The 27,621-nt window shown below is 37.2% G+C and overlaps 1 protein-coding gene across 1 annotated transcript in view; it reads left to right on the forward strand.

The window, feature by feature from the left end:
* Positions 1 to 27,621, forward strand: part of LOC104617032 (ankyrin repeat and sterile alpha motif domain-containing protein 1B-like) — a 232,815-nt gene that overhangs the window by 23,101 nt on the left and 182,093 nt on the right. The window contains exons 5-8 of the mRNA XM_010282242.1: positions 4,920 to 4,995; positions 7,228 to 7,329; positions 15,704 to 15,814; positions 18,851 to 19,026. Of these exons, the coding sequence (XP_010280544.1) occupies positions 4,920 to 4,995; positions 7,228 to 7,329; positions 15,704 to 15,814; positions 18,851 to 19,026 (465 nt within the window). The remainder of the gene's footprint in view (positions 1 to 4,919; positions 4,996 to 7,227; positions 7,330 to 15,703; positions 15,815 to 18,850; positions 19,027 to 27,621) is intronic.

Raw genomic sequence — 27,621 nt, forward strand, 5'->3', positions numbered from 1 at the left:
ATAGTTGCAAATACCTTAAAAACCTGGCCCCCTCTGCCTATCCAACTTTCATCTATCCCTATTTGCCTTCCCTGTCTGTTCCAGTAATGATGGCAATTTCCATTGCTTATCACTGTAGTTCTTCTGCAAAGAGCTATGCCCCTTCCCTTTTGCTGTCACTATGTGTGGAGGATATTCCGTGAATCAATTTGCAAAGCTACCATTCTGTCCTTCAGATTATGGCTGAAATCCATATCAAAACTATAGTAAACTGCCTATGAATGAGGACTAGATAAGTGACCTAATTACAAGCTCTTGTGTATTTACATGGTTAAAAAAATCTCTAATTAGTGAAACCCTTGATGCTTTTATGTGAGCCTGCAAATTGTACACCAAGTTGATTTGTGTATCCTGGTTTTCCTACTGACAATGTCCTTCTATCCTTGCTTGCTTTGTGTGTCCAGCTATTACATTGTACTGTACTTAGCTGTAGGCTGCTTGGGGCAGGGACTGCTTTATTATATACTTATCATGATTTGTGCTATAGTTCTCTATATTTGATATACAGAAAACGTGTCAGGGAATCAATATATAATCCATTGATGCAAACTCGAGCAGTCTTTAGGTCACTGTGTTCACGAAAAAATACCAGCATTTTTTTCATAAAAAATCACTGTGGAAGAATTTCCAAATATAATGGTAGTGTTCACTTTGCCAGGAAAATATGATCCAAGGCAATGAAAACTTCAGGAAGTAAAGCAGTGACTATTGTCTACAAATCAAAGGCTGCTTGCTGTAGTATAGACAAGAATATATTACTGCACAGATACACCATTATAAGTGAAAAAGATCTACCTAAAAACTCTAGCACATCTTAAATAATATATAGAATTTGAAACAACATTTTTTTTAACCTTTGCAATTTCTGTAACATGCTCTATTGCACCAGAAAAAAAATCCCGAACATTATTTCTATCTTCAAGTAGTAGTCCACATGCACATTTACAATGAGATATATAATCTACTCAGCCAGTGCTTCGGGTTTCTCTTGGCCCTGTTCATCCTGAGGCTCAGCATTTTCCCTATGTTAAAAAAGAGACTGGTAACTGAACTCTCTGGTAACAAGGACATTTCTGCCTTCTGGGCAGTTTTTGGGTCAAGAGATCTGATTCACTTGTTAGTTTTTCACTATTACCATGAAATCCTGCCTAGAGCTTTTAAGATTTACGTCAGCATTCGTCTTTGTGGCATCTCATGCACGATAACACATCTGCATCTTACAAGTGTGCTTTCAATCTCCATATTCCCAGACTGATTTTCTTTCAGTTTTGTGGCAATGTTTCCCCTCTCGCTCAGAAAAATCACCTATATTTTGGATAGATCAGTGTCCACAATTTGGTATCCTTTTCAAATTCCTCATTTAAACAGACTGTTTGTAATATATACCTCATTTCTGGGATATGGTATCCGTTAGCATTGTCTGGTACCTTGGAGTTTTAAAGCAAAGACTGCCTCAGAATTCAGGGCAATGCAGAATGCCTGTAAAGCACTTCAGGGTCATGTTCAGGTATGACAGGAAATATCACGGTAGAACAGACCAAGAAGTGAGAAAGTATAAAATTGAAAACCTGGCATTTGGCTTTGGATTCCTCTCCCAACATTACGAATTATGTATGTAGGTGGCTTAAGTTTCTTTACTCCTTTTATGCATAGCAGAGCTTTGGTTCATTGTTACAGAACTATCTTCTGCCTCTCAAGTTGCCCCCAGATAGATTTGTTTGCCTTAGACATCTACAGGAAATTTCCTCTTCTCGTGTTAGTGTTCATTCCATTTCTTATGAGATTCATGCTTTCATCAAGGAGAATATTACTTGCCTTTCCTCCCGCAGGGAATCTTGATCAATAGAAAGGACTGCAGCCAGTTCTGACAATTATCATACCAGGGTCTTTTCCACCCCTTAACTGAGGAGTCTGGGGGTAGATCCTCTTCCTTGTCTTCAAAGCTGTTGATTCACCATGCCGAACATTAATCTTTCTCAGTCTCAGATCACACCGCAGCAACGGATTCTAGATAGCTCTTGTCACTAAAGTATGTCCATTTTTTCCATTAAAAAAGGTTCGTTATTAATATTAATACAGAATGATCTCTACACTTTTAGTCAAGGTGCAGCTGGTTCCCATCTCTGCAATTCATTCTCAGTAGAACTAAAATTTAGTGCTCAGGCCTCCTATAACATTTGAACGTCTGTGGATTTCGTTGTTGGTGTATACATCACTAATTATTATCCCTGGCAGAATCACAGCATGGTTGAAGTTGGAAGGGAACTCTGCAGGTCATCTGGTCCAACCCTCCTGGTCAAGCAGCGTCACCTGGAACAGGTTGTCCAGGTTGCCCAGGACTGTGTCCAGACAGCTTTTGAATACCTCCAAGGACTGAGACTCTACAACCTTCTTGGGCAACCTATACCAGGGCTCAGTCACCTGCACAGCAAAAAATGTTTCCTTGTGTTCAAAGAGAACCTCCCGTGTTTCAGGTTTTCCCCATTACTTCTTCTGTCACTAGGCACCACTGAGCCTGGCTCAGTCTTCTTTACACCCTTCCTTCAGATATTTGTACACGTTGATGAGATCTCCCGTGAACCTTCTCCTTTTTAGACTAAGCAGTCCCAACTCTCTCAGCCTTTCCTCATAGGAGAGATGCTCTCCATAGAGAGATCTCCAGTAGCTCCGCATCTGTCTTGTGGGAATATCTCTCCATATCTATCTATGGGGAGCCCAGAACTGAACAGAGTACTCCAGGCGTGGCCTCACCAGTGGTGAATAGAAGGGAAGGTCACCTCCCTCAGCCTGTGGGTAACACTCCTACTGCAGCCCAGGATACCTTTAGCTTTTTTGCTGCAAGGACACATTGCTGGCACATGTTGAAATACAATGGAATATGTTCAACTGTAGTGAATATGTTCAAATGTGAGAGAGACTTTCCTCTTTTCTCAAAACAGTGAGTGATCAATTGTGATAGAGCCCCCGTTTTGGCGCTCTTCTCTGGCAGGTTACCATGTCAAACTTCTCCCCATTGTGGCCTTTGAATTTCACCACATGTCTTTACAAAGTCAAATATTTTGAAAGTCAAAGCTGTACTTCACATCCTTGATGACAGGGAACTGTATGTTAATAGTACCAGGTCCTCCCAATAGTCTTGAGGTTTATTCATGTCAGTAAGTGACCAATCCAAAGGAAATGTCACATCCACACAAATACCAAATAGGATAACAGGCTGTATCAAAGCCTTTCAAGATTGCTGATGTCAAGCCTTTTTCAGTAATCAGACCTGTAGCTATCAGTGACTTTTCTGAGAACTGTTTTCATTCCCAGAAATTTCTGAGCTGCACCTTGAGCTCTGTGTGTACCTTTGCGGTTGCACTATGTCAATGCAGAGTTATCCAGTGTTAAAGGCAATTGCAGTTACTGGAAAACTCCTGTAGATATTGTCTGAATAAAGGATTCTGAAACCATCTCTAAGTAAATCTGAATATTTAGTTTTCTTGTTCAGGATAAGTCTGTGAACGTTCATCTGGATTGCTTCTGAAACTGGAAGGATTAGAGGTTGTTTTGACATATGTATTTCACATGTATATTCTCTTACTGACTTCCTTCTCCTCTCCATTATACTGTTAGTATACCTGATGTGCTGGATGTAAATGACTTTGGGCATGCACTACTTTATACGTCTATGTACTAAGTATGAAGAAAGATAAAAAGTGAGTGTTCCTATCATGGACATAACAAAGAGTTTTCAGGCTCAATTGGTAGGACATATGTACACTTACTGTGTGCTCACATCCCATCTCAGGATCTCCCATTACTTCTAAATAACCTGTCATTGCATTGCTGTAGCACTGGTGCATTCTGATACAACTAATAAATAATGAATCACTATTTTATTTCAGAGTTAATTTTTTTGTATGTGTCTTTAAAGTCTTTCCACCACAGCAAGCATGACAATGGTGCATTTGGATAAAATATAGAAAAAACAAATTCAAGTGGTAAAACCTTTAACATTTGCTGACAAATAAAAAACACTCAAAATCTAATTTACTATCAAAAATAAGGAGTTGAGCCAGAGATTCAGAGAGATCTAGTAATGCTTTAGCTAGTGTTAATGTATTGTATGGAAAGGCATTCTGTTCAGATTTTTTACTAAGCCAACAGTATAAAATACTAATAAAAGTAGCTTTTTAAGGGAGGTAGTTTGTTTTTCAGTACTGTAAATTTTATTTGAGCTAAAGTCTGTTCACAAAGAATTTTGTGTCTCAGAAATCTGCAAAATCAGGTTCACAGACATCTGAGGTAGAATTTAAATGATCTAAACATAGGCATTTAATGCTGTTGGAGGTGCCTTAGGGTATCCAAGACATCTGTATGGGACAGATATGATGCAAATCAAATGTGAGCATCAACTGGAACATCAGCTGGTGGCCAGGTGTGATATCCTAGGGCATCTCTCACTGCGCAACTGAATTGACCTTCTAGGGTGTGATCCAGTTTCAGATTAAAACACCTAAGTGTATATGTCCACATGTAAACTGGCTGAATCTGCTTAGCTATTTTTCACTGACAGTATTGACCAGATTTTCACTGCCTATAATAGGAGTTCAGAAATTTTATACAAATGCAGACTTGTTAATTGGGAGTTGTATTGCATCCCTTTTATATTTTCTTATATAGTTATTATTTTTTTAGTAGAACTGACAGTATTTATGTTGCTATCTTGAATAATAATAATAAAAAATGGAGTATTTGTTCTTGCCCATTCAGTATTTTTATGTGTAGATAAAATAAAAGGGGAAAAAGAAATAATTCTTTTTTAAATGCATTCTTTTCTATAGGATTCATTGGTATTTCAATTTGCATTTTAAATGTCACGATATTTTTTTTTCTAGACAGAGAAAGGGAGCGCACTACATGAAGCAGCCCTATTTGGAAAGGTGGAGGTAGTACGCATTTTGCTTGAAACAGGTAAATCTTATTTACAGGAAACACTGGACCAATATCCTTAATATTCCTAATCTGGTGTATGCCTTCTCAAGTTTTGGTTATACAAATCACAGTTATCTTTCTCAGTCTTTGCAAATCTAATCACATGTACCTCTCCTTAAAACAATGTTCTTTTAGAATAAGAAATTACTATACACAGAGAACAGAAGAAATGTTTTCACTAAGACTCAGAAATTCCACGTATGACTCAGTGTATACCACTGTATTCTGAGAATAAATATATTCTGAGAACAAAATGACTACATAAAATTTTGTTATTCACTCTGAAAGATAGCCAAGAATATTCTTTGATCTAGAGGCCGGAAGACTCATGTTCACATCTATTTCCTTCATTTAGCGCTTCCTAACAAACACACCATCCTGCTTTCTTCTTCATTTCATGGATAAGGTCTGAGTGCCTGTGAAGAACGAGGAAGGCACTGTGTCTGCAAGAATTGCATTTGTCCTAAAAGGACAGGGCTATAGAGTCCCAACAGACCCATTACTACATAGTAAGAGTTTCAGAATTGTTGCAGGTAAAATGCTCATCTAAACAACTGTCTTAGGTAAATGAGAAGACCAATGAAAATGAAAATATCTAGAAATTACTTCTCTGAGAAAAGTGAACTTCCATTACACTGAAGGATCTCTTTGATCTTTATTATCAGTTTTTGTGGGGTTTGCTATTGCAAAAGAAGGTATGTCCTACTCACAGATCCTCATCTGAATCTCAGCTAGTGCATACCTGATCTGAGATCTGTTTTTAGAAAAAAATTCCTTCCAAGATGCTTTCCTGTTGGATGAATAAGAAAGAGGCAGAAAGGGATCTTACCTGCCCTCAAAAGGGCAGGGCCTTTTTATATTAAGTCATCTAAAAGAGGAAGGTCTGGAGAACGTCACACAAACATAGGAAGCCCTTAGACCACAGATAAAGAATACCTCTTACAGATTAGTACTCATTAAAGCCTCTGCCAGAGTACAATTGTACAAGACAGTGGAGTAGAATCTTCACTATGAACTCCTTCAACCCCAAATGATCTGCACTTCAGCAACACTCCCCACCTTCTGCCTTTTTAATCTAACAATCCCCTTGTCTCTAGTTCTGCTTCAAAAAAAGACTCAGAAGATGTTGTAAGTAGCTACTGCAAAGGAAGGGTGTAAGTTGGTGTCTCTGGCCTCTGAAAATCAGCTCCCACTGCTTATTAGCCCAGCAATATTTTGGCTTTGTTTTCAGTGTGAAAACAAGTATCTCTTTTTCACAAAACAAATTACAAAGTTCTCCATCCAGTCACGAAAGTACAAGAACTGCAACCTTTTCTGGTGAGTAGAGAAATCCTTCCATGCTTCCAGAATGTCCTTATAAACACTGCTTCCTCTGATTTCCTCTATTCAGCATCCCAGGAAGAATCTCAATCTGTTTGTTAGGATTTTTCATACCTTTACTTTTTATGAAAGTACATCTAAACTAAAAAATAACTTCAGTCTTCTTCCATAAGGCAAACATTTCCGAAGTAGTCCCTACAAGACAAAGGTGGAGAGTCATGCAGTATCAGTTCCCTGAGACCTATCCAGGATAAGCCTTAAGGTTATTTATGGTTACGTTCGCAGTTCAAACCAAAAAATTACTTTGTCAACAGTCTGAACAGCCTGTGAGGAAATGCTCTGGCTGTTCACAGAGCCCTTATACTACATACAGGCATTTCAGTCTACTGCGAGCATGAATTTCAAACATGTTGCCATGAGGTTCAAAACTTTTAAGGTTGGTAACTTTTTCAGTGTTGCTCCCAAAACACATACTGGTACTACGGACTAGAAAATCTCCAATGAATTGGAGCAGTTTGGGGAGAATTAGAACCCGGGAATGTAAGAAAAACATTCAGAGAAGTTCTTGATTTTATAAAATATTATTTTCAAGATGGATGTTTCTTAGGAACAGTCTGTTAAAATAATCCCAAGTTTGGTTTAAGAAGCTTACTTTATATCCCCATGAGTTACAGAAACATAAAAACAATCCATGTCAGCATGTGAATTTTAGGCTACTCAAGCTTAAACAGAAATGGATGCTGTACTTCAACTGTAACACAGCTGTTAATCTGCTACAGTTGTGAAACCGCTTGCGTTAAATTTTTCCAGATAATTGAGCCTGATATACTACATTTATAAACCAAAATACTTGGGGTTAAAAATTCCACCACAGATCATTTTCTTTTTTAGGAATTGATACCAACATAAAGGACAGTTTGGGTAGAACGGTTTTAGATATTCTTAAAGAACACCCATCTCAGCAGTCACTCCAAATTGCAGCTCTACTTCAAGGTAAGTCATATTCAGTTATACATTTGTTAGAGACCAATCAGAATAGTACGGAGGAATGTTAAGATATGTAGTAATATTTAGTCTTTCAATATTTCATTACACAAAAGAGTGATCTCTGAATGAAAAATACAAAATTCTTGTTTGCTAGATACACAATAATAAGTCATGGAATATCTGAATTTCAGAGCAAACCCTTTGTTTTTTTCAGACAATAGACATTAGTATGGTCTGTCACTTCTAGTTACTCTTTGTACATTCTTCATTACAAAATGACATATTGTAATATTTCACTGCAGTTCCATTAAACTGTGATGGTAAACTACAATTGAAATGCTTGATTCATTCATAAATAACAACGATGACTGAAAGATGATTACAAATTTTCAAAATATTTCATTACATTTTTTTCATTTTCCTTAAATTTAAAAAAATATTTAAACCAGGCAGTAACTCCTGTCATTATAGCAGAAATAATATGATTTTTTTGTGCATACATTTGTTCTCATTCCTCATCCTACTTTCATGGTGTAAGACTGATGGAACTCCATTGTTTACTCCATTTTTTTACTCTAGAAGATGGCAGTAAAGTGAAGAAACATGAACTAGTATGTAACTCAGTCTTAAACATCATTCCTTCTCTTCTGTGGAATGTGTTCCCTGCATTTTCAGATTAATCTTTCATTAAGTGTGTTTGACAGAGAAGTTCCCTGCAGGTATCATTGCTGCATCTCCACCTGTATTGATTATTCCCATCTTTAAATAAGCCATTTTAACCAGTTCAGTGTTGGTTCTTCATGTGAACTAACTCATGCTTTCAGTCTCCTGCATAACTGTATTTCGTAAGAATATTTCCTTGAGAAAATGAGGTCATGTAGCCACACCATCTCCTTAAGGTTTTCTTTTCTGAATAACTTCCAAACTTGTTAGCCAGCTTCAGTAAAGTTTTCCAGTGAGATAATGGACCAAAGATACAAAGCTCCTGTAAGTATAATGAAAATTTTGCAGGCTGGAGAAGAGGTATTCTCTTAAGGAGCAGATTCATGTTACAGCTGAACTGAATTAACAGCTTGCTGGTCTCCCTCTCTCCCTCCTTCCTATTTTCTTTTTCCCTTTCCCCCATACCCTCCCTTCCTTCTCCCCTAATTCCAGCTACACAGTTCCCTTCCATATTCCATGCTTACAGGAGATTGCAAAGTGATCTGCTTCAGTCCATGAACCAGTAAAATATAAAATATATGATTTATTATATTACCTATATTTAATAATCTGTAACAATAATAAAAATAAGAGTATAATTATATAAATATACATTTCTTTCTTTTTGTGAACTTGCCACCTGTATGATTGAGGTCCCAGATAACTGGCAGAAATGTGCATCAAAAAGTGGGGAGGAAGATATGGGTGAGGGAAGAAGGACTGTCCCCTGACAGCAGAAGGGAGTTCCTAATTTGACTCAGACCATATGGTGAAACTTCAGCCTTTATGTCCTCACTGAGCTGCAGCGTGAACATACCACTATGTAGAGGAAAAGAGGGTTACTGTCATATTGAAACTTCTTCAGTGGCAGGAAAAGGGTCAGTCAGCTTCCACTTTCTTTGACATCCAAATCAATCATCCTTCAGATATTAATCTAAGATTCACTATAATGTCCCATCACCACGTAAACTAATTTTCATTTTAGTATCTCTGCATTGTTCCATTTTCTCCTTAGTGTGATAACCTTGCAGTCTCAACCCCACTGATAAGCAAAGTTTCTCCTAAGTACCCTTGCTCTATGAAAAACAGAGCACCCAAACCCCTCTCAAGGGTTTGTCATGTTGATGCATCAGTATCTGCCCTTAGTTTTTACCACAAAAAAGAAATACGACAATTTCAAAGCTTTTTGGTGCTTTGACATGCAATCTTTTTCACATGTGTGCCTTGAAAATATAAAGACTGCTTGGTAGTTTCAGCTCATATTAGTACGACGAAACTGTGCTTGTAACTAGCAGCCGTTTATTTTTGCTTCATCTGCCTTATAGTCAGAAGTGACGAAAAATGTTTACAAAGATGTCATTCTGAATCTTAAGAAAACCTGAGGAGCCCCTTCAGAACTCCTTGTGGAATCCACTGAGATTCTTTTTCATCAGCAAGGGGTTCACTGAAGCTCTAACCATCAATGATAAAATTTGAACGATGATCCGAAGTTGAAAAATAACACCAGGAGTGGCAGGATTCAGTGCCAGCACTGCTGATGACACAGTAGACCTATCCTCCTCTAAAAAGCCAGTTGAGTGTACTCTTCACTGGAGTGTGGGCTTTTATCCTGTTGTAGCTGAAAAGTCAGTGAAGCACTGGGATTTTGGGAAACCTGAATGCACTGTAATTGAGTTTGACTTCAGTGGGTATAGGGGCTTCCAAATGCATTCCTGTTAAAGCTCCCGCCTTCAGATGATTGTCTAGAGAAACTAACGTGTCTCCTACACGTAGCCTTATCGGAAAAAAGAAATTAAATTAATGGTGTCAGACGATGACTGACCAGATTTTGTAAGTTCCTAACTTTTCTTTATGCAGACACAATGGCATTGAACTGATTCTTTCACCTTGTTGCCAGGATAAAGTAAGATTTTATCAGCTAGCATTCTCACTAATTTTTACTATTTCCCCCTTGCATTGTTATGAGTGTTACTGTACAGTTTACAGTATTAACATAGCATAATATTTATCCCTGCCACAAGGCATTATCTTTCAAAATTTAAAACAAAGGCTGAAAGGTGCATATAAACAGACTGACAAAAATGGACAAGGAAATAACGTGACTGGTATTACTGCTAGGCCTGGTAGGTAGAGTTCTGTCCTATATGCAGAGGGGTAAGAGAATTGTAAGAAAAGTTTTGAAAGAAAATTAGTCAGTTTCGAGGATATTTATGAGATACTTCTTTGAAAGAGAAGAAAGTAATTTATGTCTTTAGAAGCAGTTCATGGAGACAGTAATACTAAATCCGTTCAGCTGATACTAAAACGTACAGGACTGGTAGCCTCCTGTGAATGAGGCCCCCAAGCATTTAAGAATCATGGATAGAAGTTTCTATCGGTGTTCTCTCTCTTTTTTTTAAGAATATTTACAAAACTACTTTTTACAGATTATAGAAAGAAACAAAACTTTTTGCCAGTGAGGTTTAAGAAGTGATCCTAGTGTTTTTGTGATCTTTACATCTTTTCTGACTATCCTGAGAAAATAGTAATTTAAGTTTCTGCAATTTTTTTTTTTTTTGTGTTTGCAAAGTCTGCTGTCTTTTTGGAGGTTTTGGCACATTATCTGATAGAAGGAAAATAAATAACAAAATCATTTTTAAGGAGCAACTTGAAAAAGGCTGAGTAAACTATACACCACCTGAATGCTTTTTTACTGCCTGTTACTTATAGATGGAATTATTAGAAATGACAGCTCAAGTTTTAATTCTTTGTCTTTCATATATGTCTCATAATTTTCTGTGTCTTGGTCAAGTTTGAGTTGCATTGAACTCAATTAAAAATACTTATTCCAGTTTAGGTTCCTTATCTGGTAATGAAGAAATAGCTGTTTAGGCATTATGTACTCAAAGAGCGGAGAATTGGAATACTGTGCCAAGTAAGGCCAGTCTACTGGATGCATTTCATGGATGTAGTGAAACAACAGTATTCCGTGCCGAAGCAGTTAACAGTATTGGCACTTAGGGCTTTATAATTAGGCATTGAAGATAAAAGGGATGTTGCCAAGGCTAGTAGGCCTAAAATTAAACCGACCAGCTGTGTTTTAGTTTTAGCACATGCGAATGTGATGCAGGTGCATACTATAACCATCTTTCAGCTCTTTCTCTACATCCCACTATGCTCTCTATTAGAATCTTGCTCTTTTACTATTTCTGGAAGCAGAATTCTTGTTATTATGAAAAAAAGGAGATAGTAGATAAACAGATGAAAAATGACACGAGACCCAGGAAGGCACAATAAACTCTGCTGCATAGACAGTGTGGCGGGAGATGTAATGGAAAGCTGTTTCCTCTCTCTTCTGCTGAAGCTGCTTAAGAACCTAGCATTGTCTGTCCATGTTACCAAATCATTCATAAATGGAAAATGCATAAGCAGCTTCAGAACCAGGACTCCTTTCTTCTCCCCTCTGCTTAAATAGCTTTGGTGTCATTAGCACAGGCTTTCTTTTGTGTATTCTCACTCTCTTTCTCTTCCTCTTTCTGTGGACAAGTAGATCTTCCATCCCCTTGAGTGCAGGAGGACCAGCCTCACTGGAAGGATGGAATAGGTTTCCAGTCAAAGATTTAATTACAGCTGTGTGGGATGAAAAGAACTGGGATCTCAATCCCCATTTGTTGTTTTTTTGGGGGGGACTTCTCAGCCTTTTATAGGCTATTATGCAAAAGCTGTGGAGTATTAACTATGTTTATGAATTAATTTAACTGCTGTTGTTTTGGGGTCTGAAAGTTTAGCTGCACCCTTACCTATCAGGATCATAGCAATACTTGAGTGTTTGTTTCTGCTTATCTTCCCTGAACACACGCACATCCTTATGTGCCTATGACTTAAAACATCTACTGATTTCAGGTTTTTCTGGGATTAAGTTAAACTTCAGTCATTCAGAATTGCGCTCTGAAATTTAAGAGACTGAAGTCAGCCAGCCTCCATCTCAGCTCAAGTCTGCCACCTCAGCACACCTGAAGGTAAAAGTTACCAGTCAGTTTTCTGCAACTGGCTGTAAAGAGAAGAAGAATTGGGTCATGAAGCCTCAGGTGGGTTCCTTCCCAGGGCAGCGAGTTGTTTTGGGAGGAGCTTTTAGAGAGCTCATGGGCTGGGACAAGATTTGATGGAGGTGGAGGATCCTCAGACAGATGCTGCGAGAGCCCTGGGGAGGGCAGAGGGTGCTCTGGAGATTTCTGCCTTTCAGGAAGGCATGGAGTGAAGGAGGAGTAAGGGTTTCCCTGCTGGGCCATGGCGGGGAGTGGTTTCTAAACCAGTTTTATTCCTCCAATCTTGTTATTTGGAGAGTCTTCTGTTTGAGAAGGTGATTGTTCAGGTTTTTGTTGTCATTAAACTTGGCTTTTATGGAGTTTAAAAAGCTTTTTGGTCTCTTTAGGGGAAGTCACTCTAGGGAGGAACTCTATGTTAGTCCACCGCATGGCATGGCCAAAGTAGGCTGTCAAAACAAAAGGGAAAGGAGCTCATACTTCATTAAAAAAAAAAAAAAAATGAAATTGTGGATTTTTTGGGGGTTTTTTTCATTAAAAGGAAAAGTAAAAAGTTCTCTGACGCTAATGTAGCCATTACTCTAAAAGCTAAGGTTTATAAACAAAGCAAAAATCTTGACCCTCTCACCTCACTGAGGAATTAGGACCTAGAGAAGCTGAAGTTAAAGCAAGCTGTGCTCTAGGAGCCTGAGTTTTTACTGCTCCAGGAAGTTCATCAGCAGCTCCAGCAGAGCTGGGCCATGTCCTCTTCATGGTTGACCTTCCTGGCTCTGGCTGCTCTGCAGAGCCAACTGTGTTTCGCTGCTTACATGTTAACGCTTTCCCTTCTTCCTGGCTTTGGCCTAACTGGTGTTACAGAAACTAAGAAAGCTGGAGTTCCAGCTCTTTGAACTCTCCAGTGCTGCTTGCCTTCTTGGGTTCATATTCCCCACTGCTCTTATTTCCACTGCTGTGTGACCACTTTTACACTATTACCTTTTGTGCACGTGGCCCTACTTAGATTGAGTGGGGCTATGTTAAAATCAGGTAACTGTAGAAAAGGATGCTACTAAGCACGCAAAGGTTTTGAGATTCTTAGTATTAATCCTCACTGAACTGTAACTTGCTGTTTGAGTCAACAGAAGTAAAATACTCCATTCTTCTCAAAGCAGTAGGGTGGGGAAACATCTCTGAGGTGCGTATTAACATATGCCTCCTTCACCGCTTACGTGCTAGTCATGACGGCTGTCTTTGAAACATGGATCAGGATGACAGTAAGCTGGTGAAAGAAGCACTGTGAATCTGACAGGTCGTGTCCCAAACAGCCTTTACTCTCTGCTATTGTAAGGACGATAGGCTTTTCTCTTAAACTCTGTGAGACCACAGCTGGGGAAACTGTTCTGGTCATTAAGTGGTATAATTGACTGAGCTTGGCTTCGTTCTGAATTATCTTTCTTTTTTTGAGGAAAATGATAGAATCCAGAGCAGTCTTTCAAGTACACCGTAATCAGAGCAGGTGATGGTAACAGTATTCTCTTTTTCAAGAAGTTTGGGCAGGCTTTGAAGGTGAATTTCTAGCCAGTTGCAGGTGAATAGAATTCAACTGCTGGTGAAAGCATCCACTGCTTGTGTGCACTTTGTCTTTGGTTCTTGACATAGATCGCCTGTTTCTTTGAAAATATTATGGGTAAGTATACATTTACCTAGACTATAAGCCTCTCACAACGGAGTCCATGTCTTTATTTGTCTCATACATATCCTGCAGAATTTTCAACAGTATAAAACCAAGTTAGGAGTAGAAGTCCAAAGATTTAACAGTTGCACTTTTACAAGGATGGTGTACTTTTGGCCCATTCTAAACCTCTACACCATACTTTGCGCTGGTCCTTTTGTAGAGGTTTTCTGGAAGGAACTCTGCAGTTTTTAAAGTAAATATTTATGAGACTTACATTGAACTTGGGATTTCCTCCTTAGAACTAGCCTTCAGCAGGTAAGTGCATTGGTCTGAAAGTGGGGCCTGACAAAGAATAAAGTATTATTTTAAAACCACAGTCTTATATGAATATTGGACAGCAAGGTTAAAGTCCTTCACAATCTCCCCTGCATTTTCTTTCCTAATAATATCTGTATTGATCCAATAATTTTAACACTCCCACCTGGTAAAACCTCATATTAGGTTGGCTTTTGGACAGTTGTGCAATTATCAAGCAAATATTTTCAGGCTTGAATTCCTTCTTTCCTTTTATTTTTCTTTAAGTCTAGCTTCCTTTTTTTCTCTTCCATCTTGCACATTAACTTGACAAATAGTATAGCTGACAGAGCTGGAAAACATTCCAGAGCATTTTGTCATGCTGCTGGTTTTCTCATGGTCTCTTACAGCTCATCTTTGCTGCTTTGCTTTCAGCGGTACATAAAAACAGACTAGTGCCCATTTTTGTACGAAAAAGTGTGACAGATTATCTAGAGGACCATTGCCAGCCATCAAACTTAAGATATGACATTTTCAAATTATACATTTGTTTAAAATAAACCAAAAACCTGCAAAGAATTCTGAAACTGCATGCTATTCTCTGCCATTTCCAATTTAATTTTCTCAGATATCTATTTTATCACAGATTGTATTTGGGGTTTGGGATTTGTTATTTAATCAGGAATAACAGCAAGGTAAACAAGTGCGTTGTAGACTGTAGAAATTAAATCAGGGAGATTTCACTTCCCAGAAACTCTTTAGTCCTTCAGTGTGAGATTGATGAAAGCAGTTATTGTAGTTTGCTTTCGTGTGTCTTGCAACGTGTACTATTGTGGTTACTATCTGGTATCAAAAAGAACTTGTTGAAGCCACTTCAGGAAAATCAGGAAAATGCAGATACAGAATAACTACCTGAACTGAGAACAAGTCACTCTACTGGAAAAAAAAGCAACACTATTGCATAAATTAATTTCTTAAGTATTATTTAATATTTGTCCTACAATAACATTCATTAAGGTCTTGGTGTTCCGTTGAGCCAGCCTGTATACAAAAGCACGTGAAAATAATGTATACATTTACACAAAAATAATAGTAATGAAATTGCAGTTTAGCACATTCCTCATTCCACATTTTTCTGTTTTTATAAACATCATCATAAAGGTGGAACAAGGGAATTTTTAAGGAAGAAAAGCACAACATTTTTAGAACATTGCTTTTTAGACTGCTAGTTTTAACTAAGTTTTTGAGATTAAGTTCTTTTTTTCTCATGTACTAGCTCTGTGCTGCAAGCAGAATATTTGGTTTTCTTAACAGTATCAATATATCTACTTATTGTGCACATCTTGAATATATTGACTAAAACTCTTAGTAAGTTAAGAACAAAAGAAGACGCCTTCAGCAGTAATAATGGAGCAGTTACATAGATATTTCAAGGAGACAGGAAAAACACAGGGATATCACAAATCATTATTCCTACAATGAGATTTCTGTAAAAGTTTCAGCAGATTATAAAGAACTGGCCATTAAAGTGTTTTATAATACTTCAAATAAATGATTGCCTTGCAGCAGTGTTTATGAATAATTAACAAGGTTGTAATATGAAAAATTGGAAGAGCTTTAATGAAAAATGAAGTAACAAATATACTTTTGATTGGAATAAACCCCCTTAATTTAGGTATTTAAGTGTATGTGTGTCTTTAAATTGCAGAATATATGGAAACAGGAAATGCGAGTATTTCAGAGGAACGCCCACTGGAATGCGCAGAACATCAGTCTTGCATTTTGTCCCCAGAAGTTCCTCCGTCTCCAAAGGCTAAAAGTAAATACATGTACTCTGTGAATACAGAAGCTGTACTGAAATTCTCTTTAATATTCAAATTATATTGCTAACTCATTCATGCAAACATACAAAACGAAAAACAGATTAAGAAGGTTATTGATATTGAGAAGCTTTTTTCCACCATGAATTACCTATCTTGACTACATACACCGTAATCCATGTCATATAGGAAAAGAAAGAAACGTATTCTCAGAAAGGGCGAGTCACCAACAGATTCCAATGTATTAGATTATTTGATCATAAATCTTTTTAATTTATCTGACCATAGACATTTCATAATCAAGTAAAACAAAAGGATACTAGATATTTTGAAATGCTCTGCAGGCATTGCTTACAGTCAAGTTATAGATTAAATTTACTTTAGCTTTCCCAGTGAGTACTTCTTCCAATTGTGTTACATCTGGATGCCTCTTTCAAAGATCATGTGTGTACTGCTCTTCCATTCATCTTCTAACATATAATGTTGTGTGCACGTGCTTTCATCTTATCTTCTGATTCATCCTTTACACACCACAGCCACTTAAATAGGGCATTTCCTGAGTGTGGTGGTGTCCTGCTCTTCCACGAAAATCATCCTCCTGTAGAACCAAACCTGACTTTTGCCTTCTGTAATCATCCAAAGTAAATGTAACTGACTGCTGGCAAACAACTAAGCCTCTCTGTTTTTGTTGTGTGGAGGGTTTTTTTGGGGGGTGGGAGGTTGTGGGGTGGTGTTGTTGTTGTTTGGTTATTTGTTTTTTCAACACCTTTACGGGGGTTTCCATTCGTAAGAAGATAGTAAACAAATGCTCTAGTTCCCCTCGTATTTCCCACTGGGGTACTTAGCAGACATACGGTATATGAAGATAAATAGTTCCTTTGAGACTAGTAGAATCATGAAGTCAACTACCCTATTCAATAGAAATGTCTGTCCTGAAATTAAGTAGTAAATATCTTAAAAATATATTTTACTCCTTAACAATAAGGTCATGATCTCGCATTCCTTGTTTTCACTTTCAAGGTATAAATACTGTAACACATGCTAGCTGGCTTTTGCTTGTCTGTTCTAAAGGAAAGAAATTGTACTTGATTGTGCTTCCCATCCATCTGTCTGCCATTCTCTGACAATCTAATTTCAAATAATTTAAACCAAATTTGGAAGATGGATAACAGTATCAATTACCTTTCTCTGACTTTCATGAAAATAGAAATGTTAGATAGAGGAGACAGACCTTAATTAGTACCTGCACTGAAAGAAATGGGCAAAATTTGTCTTTTATTCATTCTGGCAGCGATCAGCCAGCCAGTTAGCGTACGCTTGCTCACAGGTCAGTTAGCACCCTTGCACTTCTGGTTTTGTCACACAGAATTCATTCTTGCCCAGTAAGAAGTATTGCAGGCCATATACGGGAGAACATGGGATTGGGGATATGAACACAATTCTCTAGGAAATCATAACCCTCTTTCTTTTCAGAGCACTGTACCATGATTTTAGCATAGTTCTTAATATTTAGGTATTTTACTTCTAATTTTTATTTATTATAATATTAATCTGGAATAATCTCAATTTGTTAGTTAAAAAGCAGAATATAAATCTGATTATACCTTCGTTTAATTTACAAGTTTTGTGCAATAATTGAATTCAAAACTCGTTACTCTTAGTCAATGGTAAATTTCTGTTACTTAGCTATTTAGGGGTGATTAGATGCTTTTAATTAACAACTTCTGTTCTTGGATCTGAAAATTTCAGTCATGACTTGCCATAGTTGTATTTTTAAAAATATTTTAGGATATTTATGTTGACCTAGCATAACAAACAGTGACTATGAAAAAAAATGTCACAAAAAGATCTCTAGACCAAAAAGATATAATCTCCTCCGGGGCTTCTTTATTTACGTGAATGTACATATGTGTGTTGTATGTATTCTGAGCTTAATATGCTCGCTCTGTTTTTTCCTTTTCAGCATTTTATTCCCAAAGATGGAGTAAAATGGAATTATCTCTGTATTTTATCAAGCCTAAGGACTGTAGTTTGCAACAGTACAAATCTTGTAAGCGTAGTCAAAAGAAGATGTTTCTTATTTGCCCCTGGAAAACCTTGGCTTTCACTCACATTTTCATTGCTATTACTGAAGGTAGCTGTGTAACACATGCAAGAGATTATCAGAACCTAATGCAGTTGTTCATAACAAGTAGCTTTTTACTCTATGGAGGTCTTGCTGCTGCCAGTGGGCTATTTGCAGTAAAGTTAGCACTCGACATGATTCTAATACTTATTACTACTAGTATTTATAATAGCGGCCCTCAGTCACTACAGGCATATGAAGCCCATTGTCTTACTATTTTGGTAGGTTTCTTAAACTAAAGATACCTGATAAATTGAGGAGAAAACACAAAACACAATGCAGAACGTACTAAACGCGGGTTTCTGAGAGGTTGCTGAAGGGAGGCATGTTTTAAACTTGGGAGTTTTGCCCAGTATATCCTTTCACCATTCCATTTAATCCTGGGAAAGTGAGCAAGAATCGTTTATAAAACACAGCTATTTTGATGGGACAGATGTGCATTCTTGGAAACTCAGTTCCAACCTACGTACAATTTATGGAACCTATAGAGCATATTAACTGATCGCAGCAGCAAACGCGAACCCCATGCAGAGTATGGGACACTGATTTTGTATGTTTGTAGAAACTTTCCGTTCTTGGATTAATTTTACATTCTTGGATAGTTGTTATTTCTAGGTAATTTTCAGGATTAGAAAACAGAGAAAGGGTAAGTATATATTGTAATTAATCCTAAGTAAATGCAAGGTATAGGGGAATGCAGAAGTATGTAGATTACCTCCAGTGATTCCCATTCTGGAATGAGATGCCATTATTTTTGAGGGGAGAATTGTGCATGAAGCTCACTGTTTAGGTCATAAGGCATGGAATATAACAGATACTCAATAAAATTTAAAGAATGTGCATTTCATTTTTAGGCATAAATTACCCCTGGTATTCTAATTATTGACTAATGGTGTGTCTGTTTTTAAAGGTGAAGCTGTGACTGGAGAATTATCAAAGCTCTTAGATGAAATCAAATTGTGCCGAGAAAAGGAATACTCTTTTGAAGATCTGTCTCATACAATATCAGACCATTATCTGGACAATTTTAGTAAAGTATCAGAGGAAGAACTTATGACCAGTGGAAGCCAAACCAAGCTTAATGTAGTAAGTAAGATGGGATACAAAGACAATATATTCAGTTATATATGCTTTATTTATGGCACATTCAAGAAAGAAATAGTACAAGAGCGAGAATAGTATAAGCTTAATGTTATAATAGAAAAAAATAATATAGCATGTGCCCCTTGGAGATTTAGAATTTAATGTTCCCCTTATTTACAAAAATACTGCTTACCACACCTCTGAATGGCTTTATGGCACCACTAATATGACCAAAAATTCAGGTTAGTTGTTCTTTTGAGCATGGGGAGTGCAAGGAAGGGTTTTGTGGTAAAACAATTGAAATCAGTATGCTCAATACTATACTGGAGACTAAATACTTGCAGAATCTGATCAGAAGTGCCCCCCAAAAGAAGCAGCTAAGCATCTTCAGTTATGATTCTTATACATTTTATTACTATATAGCTTTCCCAGTAGCCTAGTGGTATTAAAGACTGAGTCTCTAATACTGAAAATTGTTGTGGTTGTGATACTTCAGTGATTTCCAACTACAGTTGAAAATATGACTTCATTAGTACTAATCCTGTGAATAAAGTGCTCTAGGATTCATTTTTTCTTTACAGTGTAACGAGGCTTTTTTTTTTTAATTGAATTTTCTTCAATAAGTAAAGTAAATGGGATTGCCCAGGGAATAAAGCACAGAACAGAGAAAAAATGCTAAGTGCTAGATTTCAATTAATGTTGTTCTTAAGTTAGGAAAAATTATGCTCTCATATGTGGGGAAAAATATGGCAAGTTAAGGACTTTGTGTTCTAGAGGATTTATCACAATATATGTAGACAGAATGAGATTTACAAAGACGGTTATCTGCCCTGGAATGCAGTAGATACTTTTGTGAAGCCCTTCTAGATGTCTGAGTTATTAGATACATAACCCATATTGAAGTCAGTCTGAACAAGCTACTGATCCCATTTAAGCATTTTTATACATCTTTCCAGTGTCTTGCTGTATTTAGGTGCTAACAACTATTTAAATCTGCTCAGCTGTTGTTTTGGCAAAAATGTAATCCATATAATTCTGTCTATTCAAACTGAAATTTTTACAGACCTAGATGAAATACAATGTGAATAGGAAGTATTGAGACACTAGATCTATAACTTATGTGCAGGAGGCACATACAAATGTAAATTAGTCAATACATTTTCTGAGACTTCATCTATTTGTATGTTGAACTAAATGTGAAAACAAATCTTAAAAATGGGGACTGTTTAAAGAATATTGTGGCACTTTCCTACTAGTGCACCCAGCTTTTCTTTCAATGAAAACCAGAATCAGAATGATGGGTACACACTCCCAACATGAAGTCAGGATGAAGGGCAGAGCACGTTTTCCCCTAGAGTAAACCCATCTGTACAGGCCTATATGGAGAGGACTTTGCTGTGAGGTGGGTTTTTCCTGTTTGATCTAAAACATCCATTTCATTTTTTGAAGTATTTCGAGGTCACGCAGTCTGTTCCGTTGCTACCTAGCTGCCTTGCATCAAAAAAAGGAAGATGCTCCCATATTTGACACACTGTCTTTTAGGTTTGGGGAAGTGCTGCCTCCCCTTGGTGTCTAGACCCCCTGTGTAGTGCACGGGTGATGTGAAAACCCTCACGCGCTGTAAGAGCCGTCAGAAAGAAGCGCTAAAACCAAGGGGGATGTTTAGCTCTGAAAATGGGTGCAAAGGTGAATTCTGCCAAACTATTCCAGGGGCAGGACCAGCAAGCATGGGGGTGGAAGGAGTGTGGCAGTATGGTGATGAAGAAACTTAAGTGAATATTTATGTGTAAGAACGTGGAGATACAGAGAGGAAGAGAGAAGTGGAGACATAGATAGGTATAGAGAGTCAGAAATAGATTCCTTGGATATGTATGAAAGAAGAGAAAGATTCTTACAGCTTCTTCTGACTTTCATTTTCTCCTCCCTGGGAAGTTTCTGTAAAAATCAGTAGGGACAGTGGGATCTTCTCTGTGTCTGCATTCTTTCAGCTCACGTTCCTTGCTGCTGCACATGCCAAGACCCCATGGAAGCAGGAGCAGCAGAGGAGTGTGGTGACACTGGAGCACACGCTCTTTCTGCCTGCGGAACCGAGTGTTGTTTTTCCTTGTTACCAGCTCCAGCACAAGGCTGAGAACTGCACCTGGTGAGCCTCTACAAGCCGGCAGCTACTTCAGGTTCAAATCAGCAGTTTTTCCCGTAACTTTCATTGCTGACTGTGCCAGCATCAGCTCTGAAGAGGTGTGGAAGTCGGGTCTCTGTTGGCAGTGTGTCACACGATGCCGTTTCCTGGACAAATGCTGGTTCCAGAGACGATGACCGGTGCAGGCTTTTCAACTTTCCTGTAGTTCAGTGATCTGAACAGGTTCCAAAACCCAAGTCATGACCCTTTGTGACCCTTAGGGAGATCCTGCAAGGGAATTGACTGCTAGGAGACATCTGCATTTTTTGCATCGTAATATTGTTCAGAGAAATAGGAGGACAAGACTGGGGAATTTCTGTTTGGAATAGTATCTTGAGGGTCAAAAACTTAGTAAGTTTGAGCAAGAAGCATCAGGAGCCACCTCCTGAGGATAGCATGAGCCTGTGAGAGAGAAAGCATCAGGAAGCAGAGCGTATTTCAAAGCACTTTTTTAGCAACTGGCTCTTTGGAAGAGGGCCAAATCACCTGTGGTTCTGCTCGGACTAAATAAGGTTTAGATTGATTCAGGACTGCAACAGGAGTATCTGGCTACCTAGGACCCACAGCCTGGAATTCTCTCCTGAATCTAAGTGCTACCCTCTTTTATTTGAAAGAGCAGGGCTCACTGTTTTTGTTTACTGTAAGGCTAGTGGGCATGCCTGCTTTTTAATGCAGTAACTTGACAGGCTTCTTCTGGAAAGTGGGAGTGGCGTTCAGTTCTCTCTCTGGCGTAAGGGTGGGTTTTAACATCACTTTTATAGTCTCCCAAATAAAAGGATTGAGTATCAGCCTGTTGATACCCTCCATTATTTTTTCTGGATTTTACAACCACTGGAAAAATACTAGTGCAATCCCGAGAGCAGAACTTAGGACTCCCTATTCACTAGCAAATTCTGTTCCTTTTCTGGCCTCAGATGTCTTGCCTTGTTTGTTGCTCAGTGATGCAGCACCTGCAGAATACTACATTTTCTTTTGAAGAAATTGTGGGTTGGAACTCTCTTAGGTCAAGGACAGAATTGAATCCATTCTTCCATTTGCTGAGTTATTGGACAATGTCATCCAACCACATAGCACATAGGTATGTTTGGACTAAGGAACTTCCTTCTTTTCATCAAATTTTGCATTGAAAACACTACGCATTTTATTACTAAATATCTTTCTGTCAACCAGGTGTGTGACATGTGACATAAGGCATTAAAAAAAAAAGAGGTTTATGTGCTTACAGTATTTTAAAGTCAAATAGGAAGCAGAGTTTGCACACCTCTGAGACTAAGTGAAACTGATAAAAGATTTTCTGGATGAAAATTTTGGGTTTAGGTCCCTTAATTCCAAATCACTAATCAGCTCTGTGTTGACTCTTGAGTTCCCTGAAGACATGGAAGAACTGAATAGGAAAACTGAAGGGCCGGATTTTGAGGACTGGAAGGCATGGACATCTGGGAGGGGGAGGGTACAACAGAGCAGTAAGTAGAAGTAAGGAGAATCAGAATAGACACCACAGTGTAGACGTGAATAGGAACAGATCTGGAGATGAGTGAAAATGTCCCCAGAGGACACTTCCATTCCAAAAGCTGAAAGGGAATCTGAAAATTTTGGGGTTCTGCAAGAGCAGACTGTGTTAGCCTCCTGAAAGGGGAGAGCAATGAACGAAGAGGGTGAAAACTGTGAATGCCTGTTTGCTGAGCAGCACAAAGTCAGATGAGAATATGTTAATGTGATCTTTTATTTGAAGAGTACAGTGTAAAGAATAAACTAGAGAAAGTCAGGTTAAAGCTACACTGGAAACTATAATTTCAGTGCTTGATTTTGCAACTCTGCCTGTGTTTCAATGTGCTTATGATGTGCTATCATGTAAAATATGAATTCCATGTTTCCTAGCCTATCTTCACCAGTCATTAAAACATGTATATTATGAGATAGCAGACAACAACCCCCTGTTCATTGTCTCCACAAAATTAAAGGCCGGATTGAACATAATTTTGCAACTGGAAATGTGGGTTATTATGCAACTTCAGAGAGTGCTAAAAAAAAAAAGGCCTTTACACACCTAGGCATCATTCTTGTTGGAATGGCCCATTTTTCTCGAAGGCTTATACACTGGGTGGGGTTGATGGTGGATTCACGAATTTTTACTGCGAGTTCCTGTTTGCCTCGTGTGTTGTTCAGTGCTGGCGTATTACAGTTTTTTCTATGCTTGCTAAGTACAAAGCTTTCACCACCAATAACTAAGATTTGCTTGTTCAGCAAGTCAGAAAAGGAGCTGTGCTTCAAAACACGTTCCAGAAAACATGAGGTGGAAAAAACATGTAGGAAAACCCTTGATTGTATCACAGTTTAGTTAACTTAGGTGTTTCCTTTTAAAAAACTAAGCTGTCTTAAGTACGGTTGCTAGCAAAATCAGCTTTTGACAATAACTTATAGTAGTTTCAGTCTTAAAAGTATAATTTTAAAAGTATTTCTTTTCCAATAGATGGCAGTCTGGCTCAGTAATTTCAGGAACAAAAGCAGCCATCTTATATAAGAGTTTTCCAACTTTTTTTTTCATTGCTACATTAAAACCATGCATTTTTAACATGACTGATAGTGCAAACTGCTTAAAAAACCCACCTGTAACTCTTATCAGAGGAAAATTTATTGAACATCATGGCATATATTTAAACTACAAACTAAAATATCAGGGCTAAATTTAGAGGTGTATTATAACACAGAGGTTGCACATCAAGTGTGTATTCAAATAATCTGTGTGAATTCAAGGGCAAGTAAGAAAATTCAAATAGGTATAATTCAAAGCAGGGATCCAGAAAAATTAAGTGTGTAAGCAAAATGGACAGAAGAATGTCGAAGAGTATAGTGTGAGGAATCTTCCTGAGCTCCTGCAATTAAACTGCTTTAATTTAGACCCCTCTGTCCTTGGAGTACTAACTAACATCATTACTGGTTTCTTGTCAGGTTTGAGGCTCCTGTGTATGTATTCATGTGAGAACAAGTTAGTCTAAATGTAATATTAAAAAAAGAAATATGTTGTATTTATTGTGATGTATTTGTTCATTGTGTTTCTTAATGTAAGAAAAATCAGAAAAGGGAAGTATGGGCTTTCTGTCCATGTAAGAAAAAAATCCTGTGGATACCAGAGAATGATATTTTACTTTTTATTTGCTTTGGACAGTCTGTGATAGCAAAACAAAAAGTAGGGTATTAAGAACTTAACTTTCGTGTGTGTGTGTGTATGAGTACATATGTATTTTTAAGATGTACATATTGGATATAATACATCTCAATCTTTTCCTTTCATAAACTTGCTATTTTATTTTAATGATTTTTTTAATCATTAAGCTAAGACTTAGATTAAGTCTTCGAAGACGTTTGTCTTTTTCTGTGTTCAAAAGTTTATTCTAGTCCTTAGTTAAGAATGAATTTGAAAAGAGTTGTTTTCACTTAGTAACAGTAACTATTCTCCATATATTTTGAGACTAACTGATTTTGAGACTAAAACTAATTTTAAAGTAATAAAAATCTGCCATATACACTTAATGAAACTGAAGGTCCAAGTGTTTTCTTCAGATCAGTCCCTTTAATCTTGTGTAGTAGGTGTTTGCTTGCAATGTTTGCTTTTTATTTATGCTATCGTGTTTAGAAACACAATACATAAACTACATTATTGATTTGCAAGTGCAAATGCACTATCTTACTGTCTTTGGATATGTGACATGAGTTTAGATTAAAGACTTAGTTCCAGAAAGTGCTTTCGTGCTCTTAGAAACAGAGTATACGTTAAAGGATTTTACTTAATTACCTGGAATAAACAATGAGAAACTTAAGTTATAAGGTGTTTTGGTTTTTTTGCTTATAGAATAAAACTGAAGGTAGTAAAAACATGTAGGAGTATAGTGACTGTACTACAGAGGGATTTCACAGAAATAGCAGCAGTTTATCTGATTAAATTTTATGTGGTTATATAATAGATAATAAAGGCTGGCAGCAGTAATTTTAATTTAAACGTCAAGAAAGGTTCTGTGTAGTCTCAGGAAAAAGATCTGGATTTCATCAGAGGCATATAAATGTAAATTTCTGGTTTCTTCTGTCATCCAGAAAGACAAGTTGATACTTACATACATCAAGAGAGTGAAAAAAAGAAAATAAACGTAAAAACAACATATATTAACATCGTTGAAAACAGTGATAGTACATATTCAGAGAGAATATTCACTTTTTACTCTCATGTCAGAATATCAAGAAGATGAGGGTATATAAAGGCAATAAAACTATGACCATGTTTGGTTTAGATCTAAGGGGAGATCTGAAAGCATAAAACTGTGTGTTTTTGAAAGAAGATGGCTAAGTGAATATATTAGAGGTGAATAATTATGCATAGTCCTTTAGAAATCAGTTATTCTGATTAACTTTTTTCTCTGAGGCAAACAAGTATTTTTGATAAAAACACACATATAAAAAGATTGTTTAAATTATTTTACAAAGTAATAATCACTGCAATTTGAAGAATATTGAGGTAAACAATTTAGTGACTTTATTGAATAATAAGTTTGTTTCTTTGTTTTTTGACATAAGTAATGGTTGGGCTAAAATATTATAATGGCTAAGAGTGACCAAATACGCTGGAGTAAAATGATTACTATCTTGGGTCAAACATGGTAGTCTGTAACAATATCACACACTTGCATATAGGCATTATTGAAAGAGTGAGACAAAATTCCACATAACAATGATAATGAGCAAGCCAGAAGTATATACAATGGCTGGCTAATGAGGATACATTGAATACATATTCAGGAACAATTCTGGTTATTTATTCATTAGGGAATAGTAAGACAATCAGGCCTGATTGATTGGGACTCCATGGAGAGAAGCAGAAAAACTTTAAATTATTTAATATAGTAACATTTATTGAATTTGATAATACAACTTTGCTGTATTTTGCAGGTATACATGATGTATATGAAAAAAAAAAGAGACTTGTACCAAGAGGAATATTATTGCTTTACTTAATTCCCCTTTTGTAATAGGGATATGTATTGCCAAATTTTGACAGTGCTAGATTTTTGTATTAAGTTGCTCTTTAACTCTTACACTTAGTTCAGTTATGAATCTTATTTTGCAAGCATATATTGACTTTTATTTCTGTGGGAAGTAAAAATATGAAGGCCATCTCTCCCAGGATATGTAAACCATACTTTTTAAGATTCCCTTGTTGCAAAGATCTACCCACTCTCTGAAGATAAGATTATATAACTTTAAAAATTGTTTTTAAAAGCTACCGCCCAACTAAAAACCATCTGTTAGTCCCAGTTTCTAATGCACACTGTGGTATTTCCCACTAGAGAAGAACAGTTGTTGGTTATTTTTTTCATTAGACATTTATAATATGATGTCCAGTACCAAGCATCCACTTGGTCAATATAGAATGTTATACTTGCTATAAGCTACTGTATAAAATTATTTCTAAATTCTATTTAAACATGAGCTGGTAATTACAAAGAAGCAGAGGAAGACATAGAAACTTCAGACAAATTTTTGTTCCTTCTGTTAGGTAGTTCACCTAGCCAAGGGAAGTTCAGATATTTTAACTTTTAATATTTATCCTTTGCTATCCTATGTTTTCTAGTTATTAAAATAGGTTATTTTTTGTATCTATAGATTATGCTATGCTTCGGTACAGCGTTGCAAAGATCTCTGTGTTAGAGGGATGCTAACAGCAGCCATGTGGAACTCTACACAGAATAATTTGCCCAGTGGCATGCTTCACAGCCAACTAAATTAGCCTGCAGCTCCCTGCTGCTGCGATTTCTGGTAGAAGTATTGCTAGACAATCCTCCAGCGTGCCGCACGTACGCTGTGAGATAGTCAGCGCTTACTTAAGACTATAAAATCCTGAAACATGACAACACTTAGTATAATTTAAACTACATGGAGTAAAGTATGACTAGGGGAAGGTGCTGGCCAAGCCACCAGTTCATCTAATCTGCATTTAAAAGTACCTACTCCTTTTCCACTAGAACGATTTTCTAGATTTAACCAGTCTTTCCAATTATGTATTTGTGTGGCAAATTCCTTGACTATCAGATGTTTGCAGGAAAATAGCTTAGAGACAAATGAATCTCTCTGAATACCGTTACGTGTTTAACTTGCACTGGTGAATCCTACACATATCTAATCCTTTTGCTCCGACCTGTCACATTGTTCACTGTGATGACCCTGTATTGCTGTTTTGTAGAATATGTGCCATATAGACAAGCGCTTTCTTTTATTTGCTGAGTATATGCTTCCATTTATTCTTATATAGGAACATCTGACAGAGTCGAAAAGAACAGTTTGTGCACACCCTCCACAACTTGCAATACTTCAGGCTTGTTTGTTCTTAAAGCTTTCTTTTTCCTGACAAAGTAATCCTACAATTTTCAAGT

Source organism: Phaethon lepturus, unplaced genomic scaffold, assembly GCF_000687285.1.
Source record: "Phaethon lepturus isolate BGI_N335 unplaced genomic scaffold, ASM68728v1 scaffold1722, whole genome shotgun sequence".
NCBI classification, from domain to species: Eukaryota; Metazoa; Chordata; class Aves; order Phaethontiformes; family Phaethontidae; genus Phaethon; species Phaethon lepturus.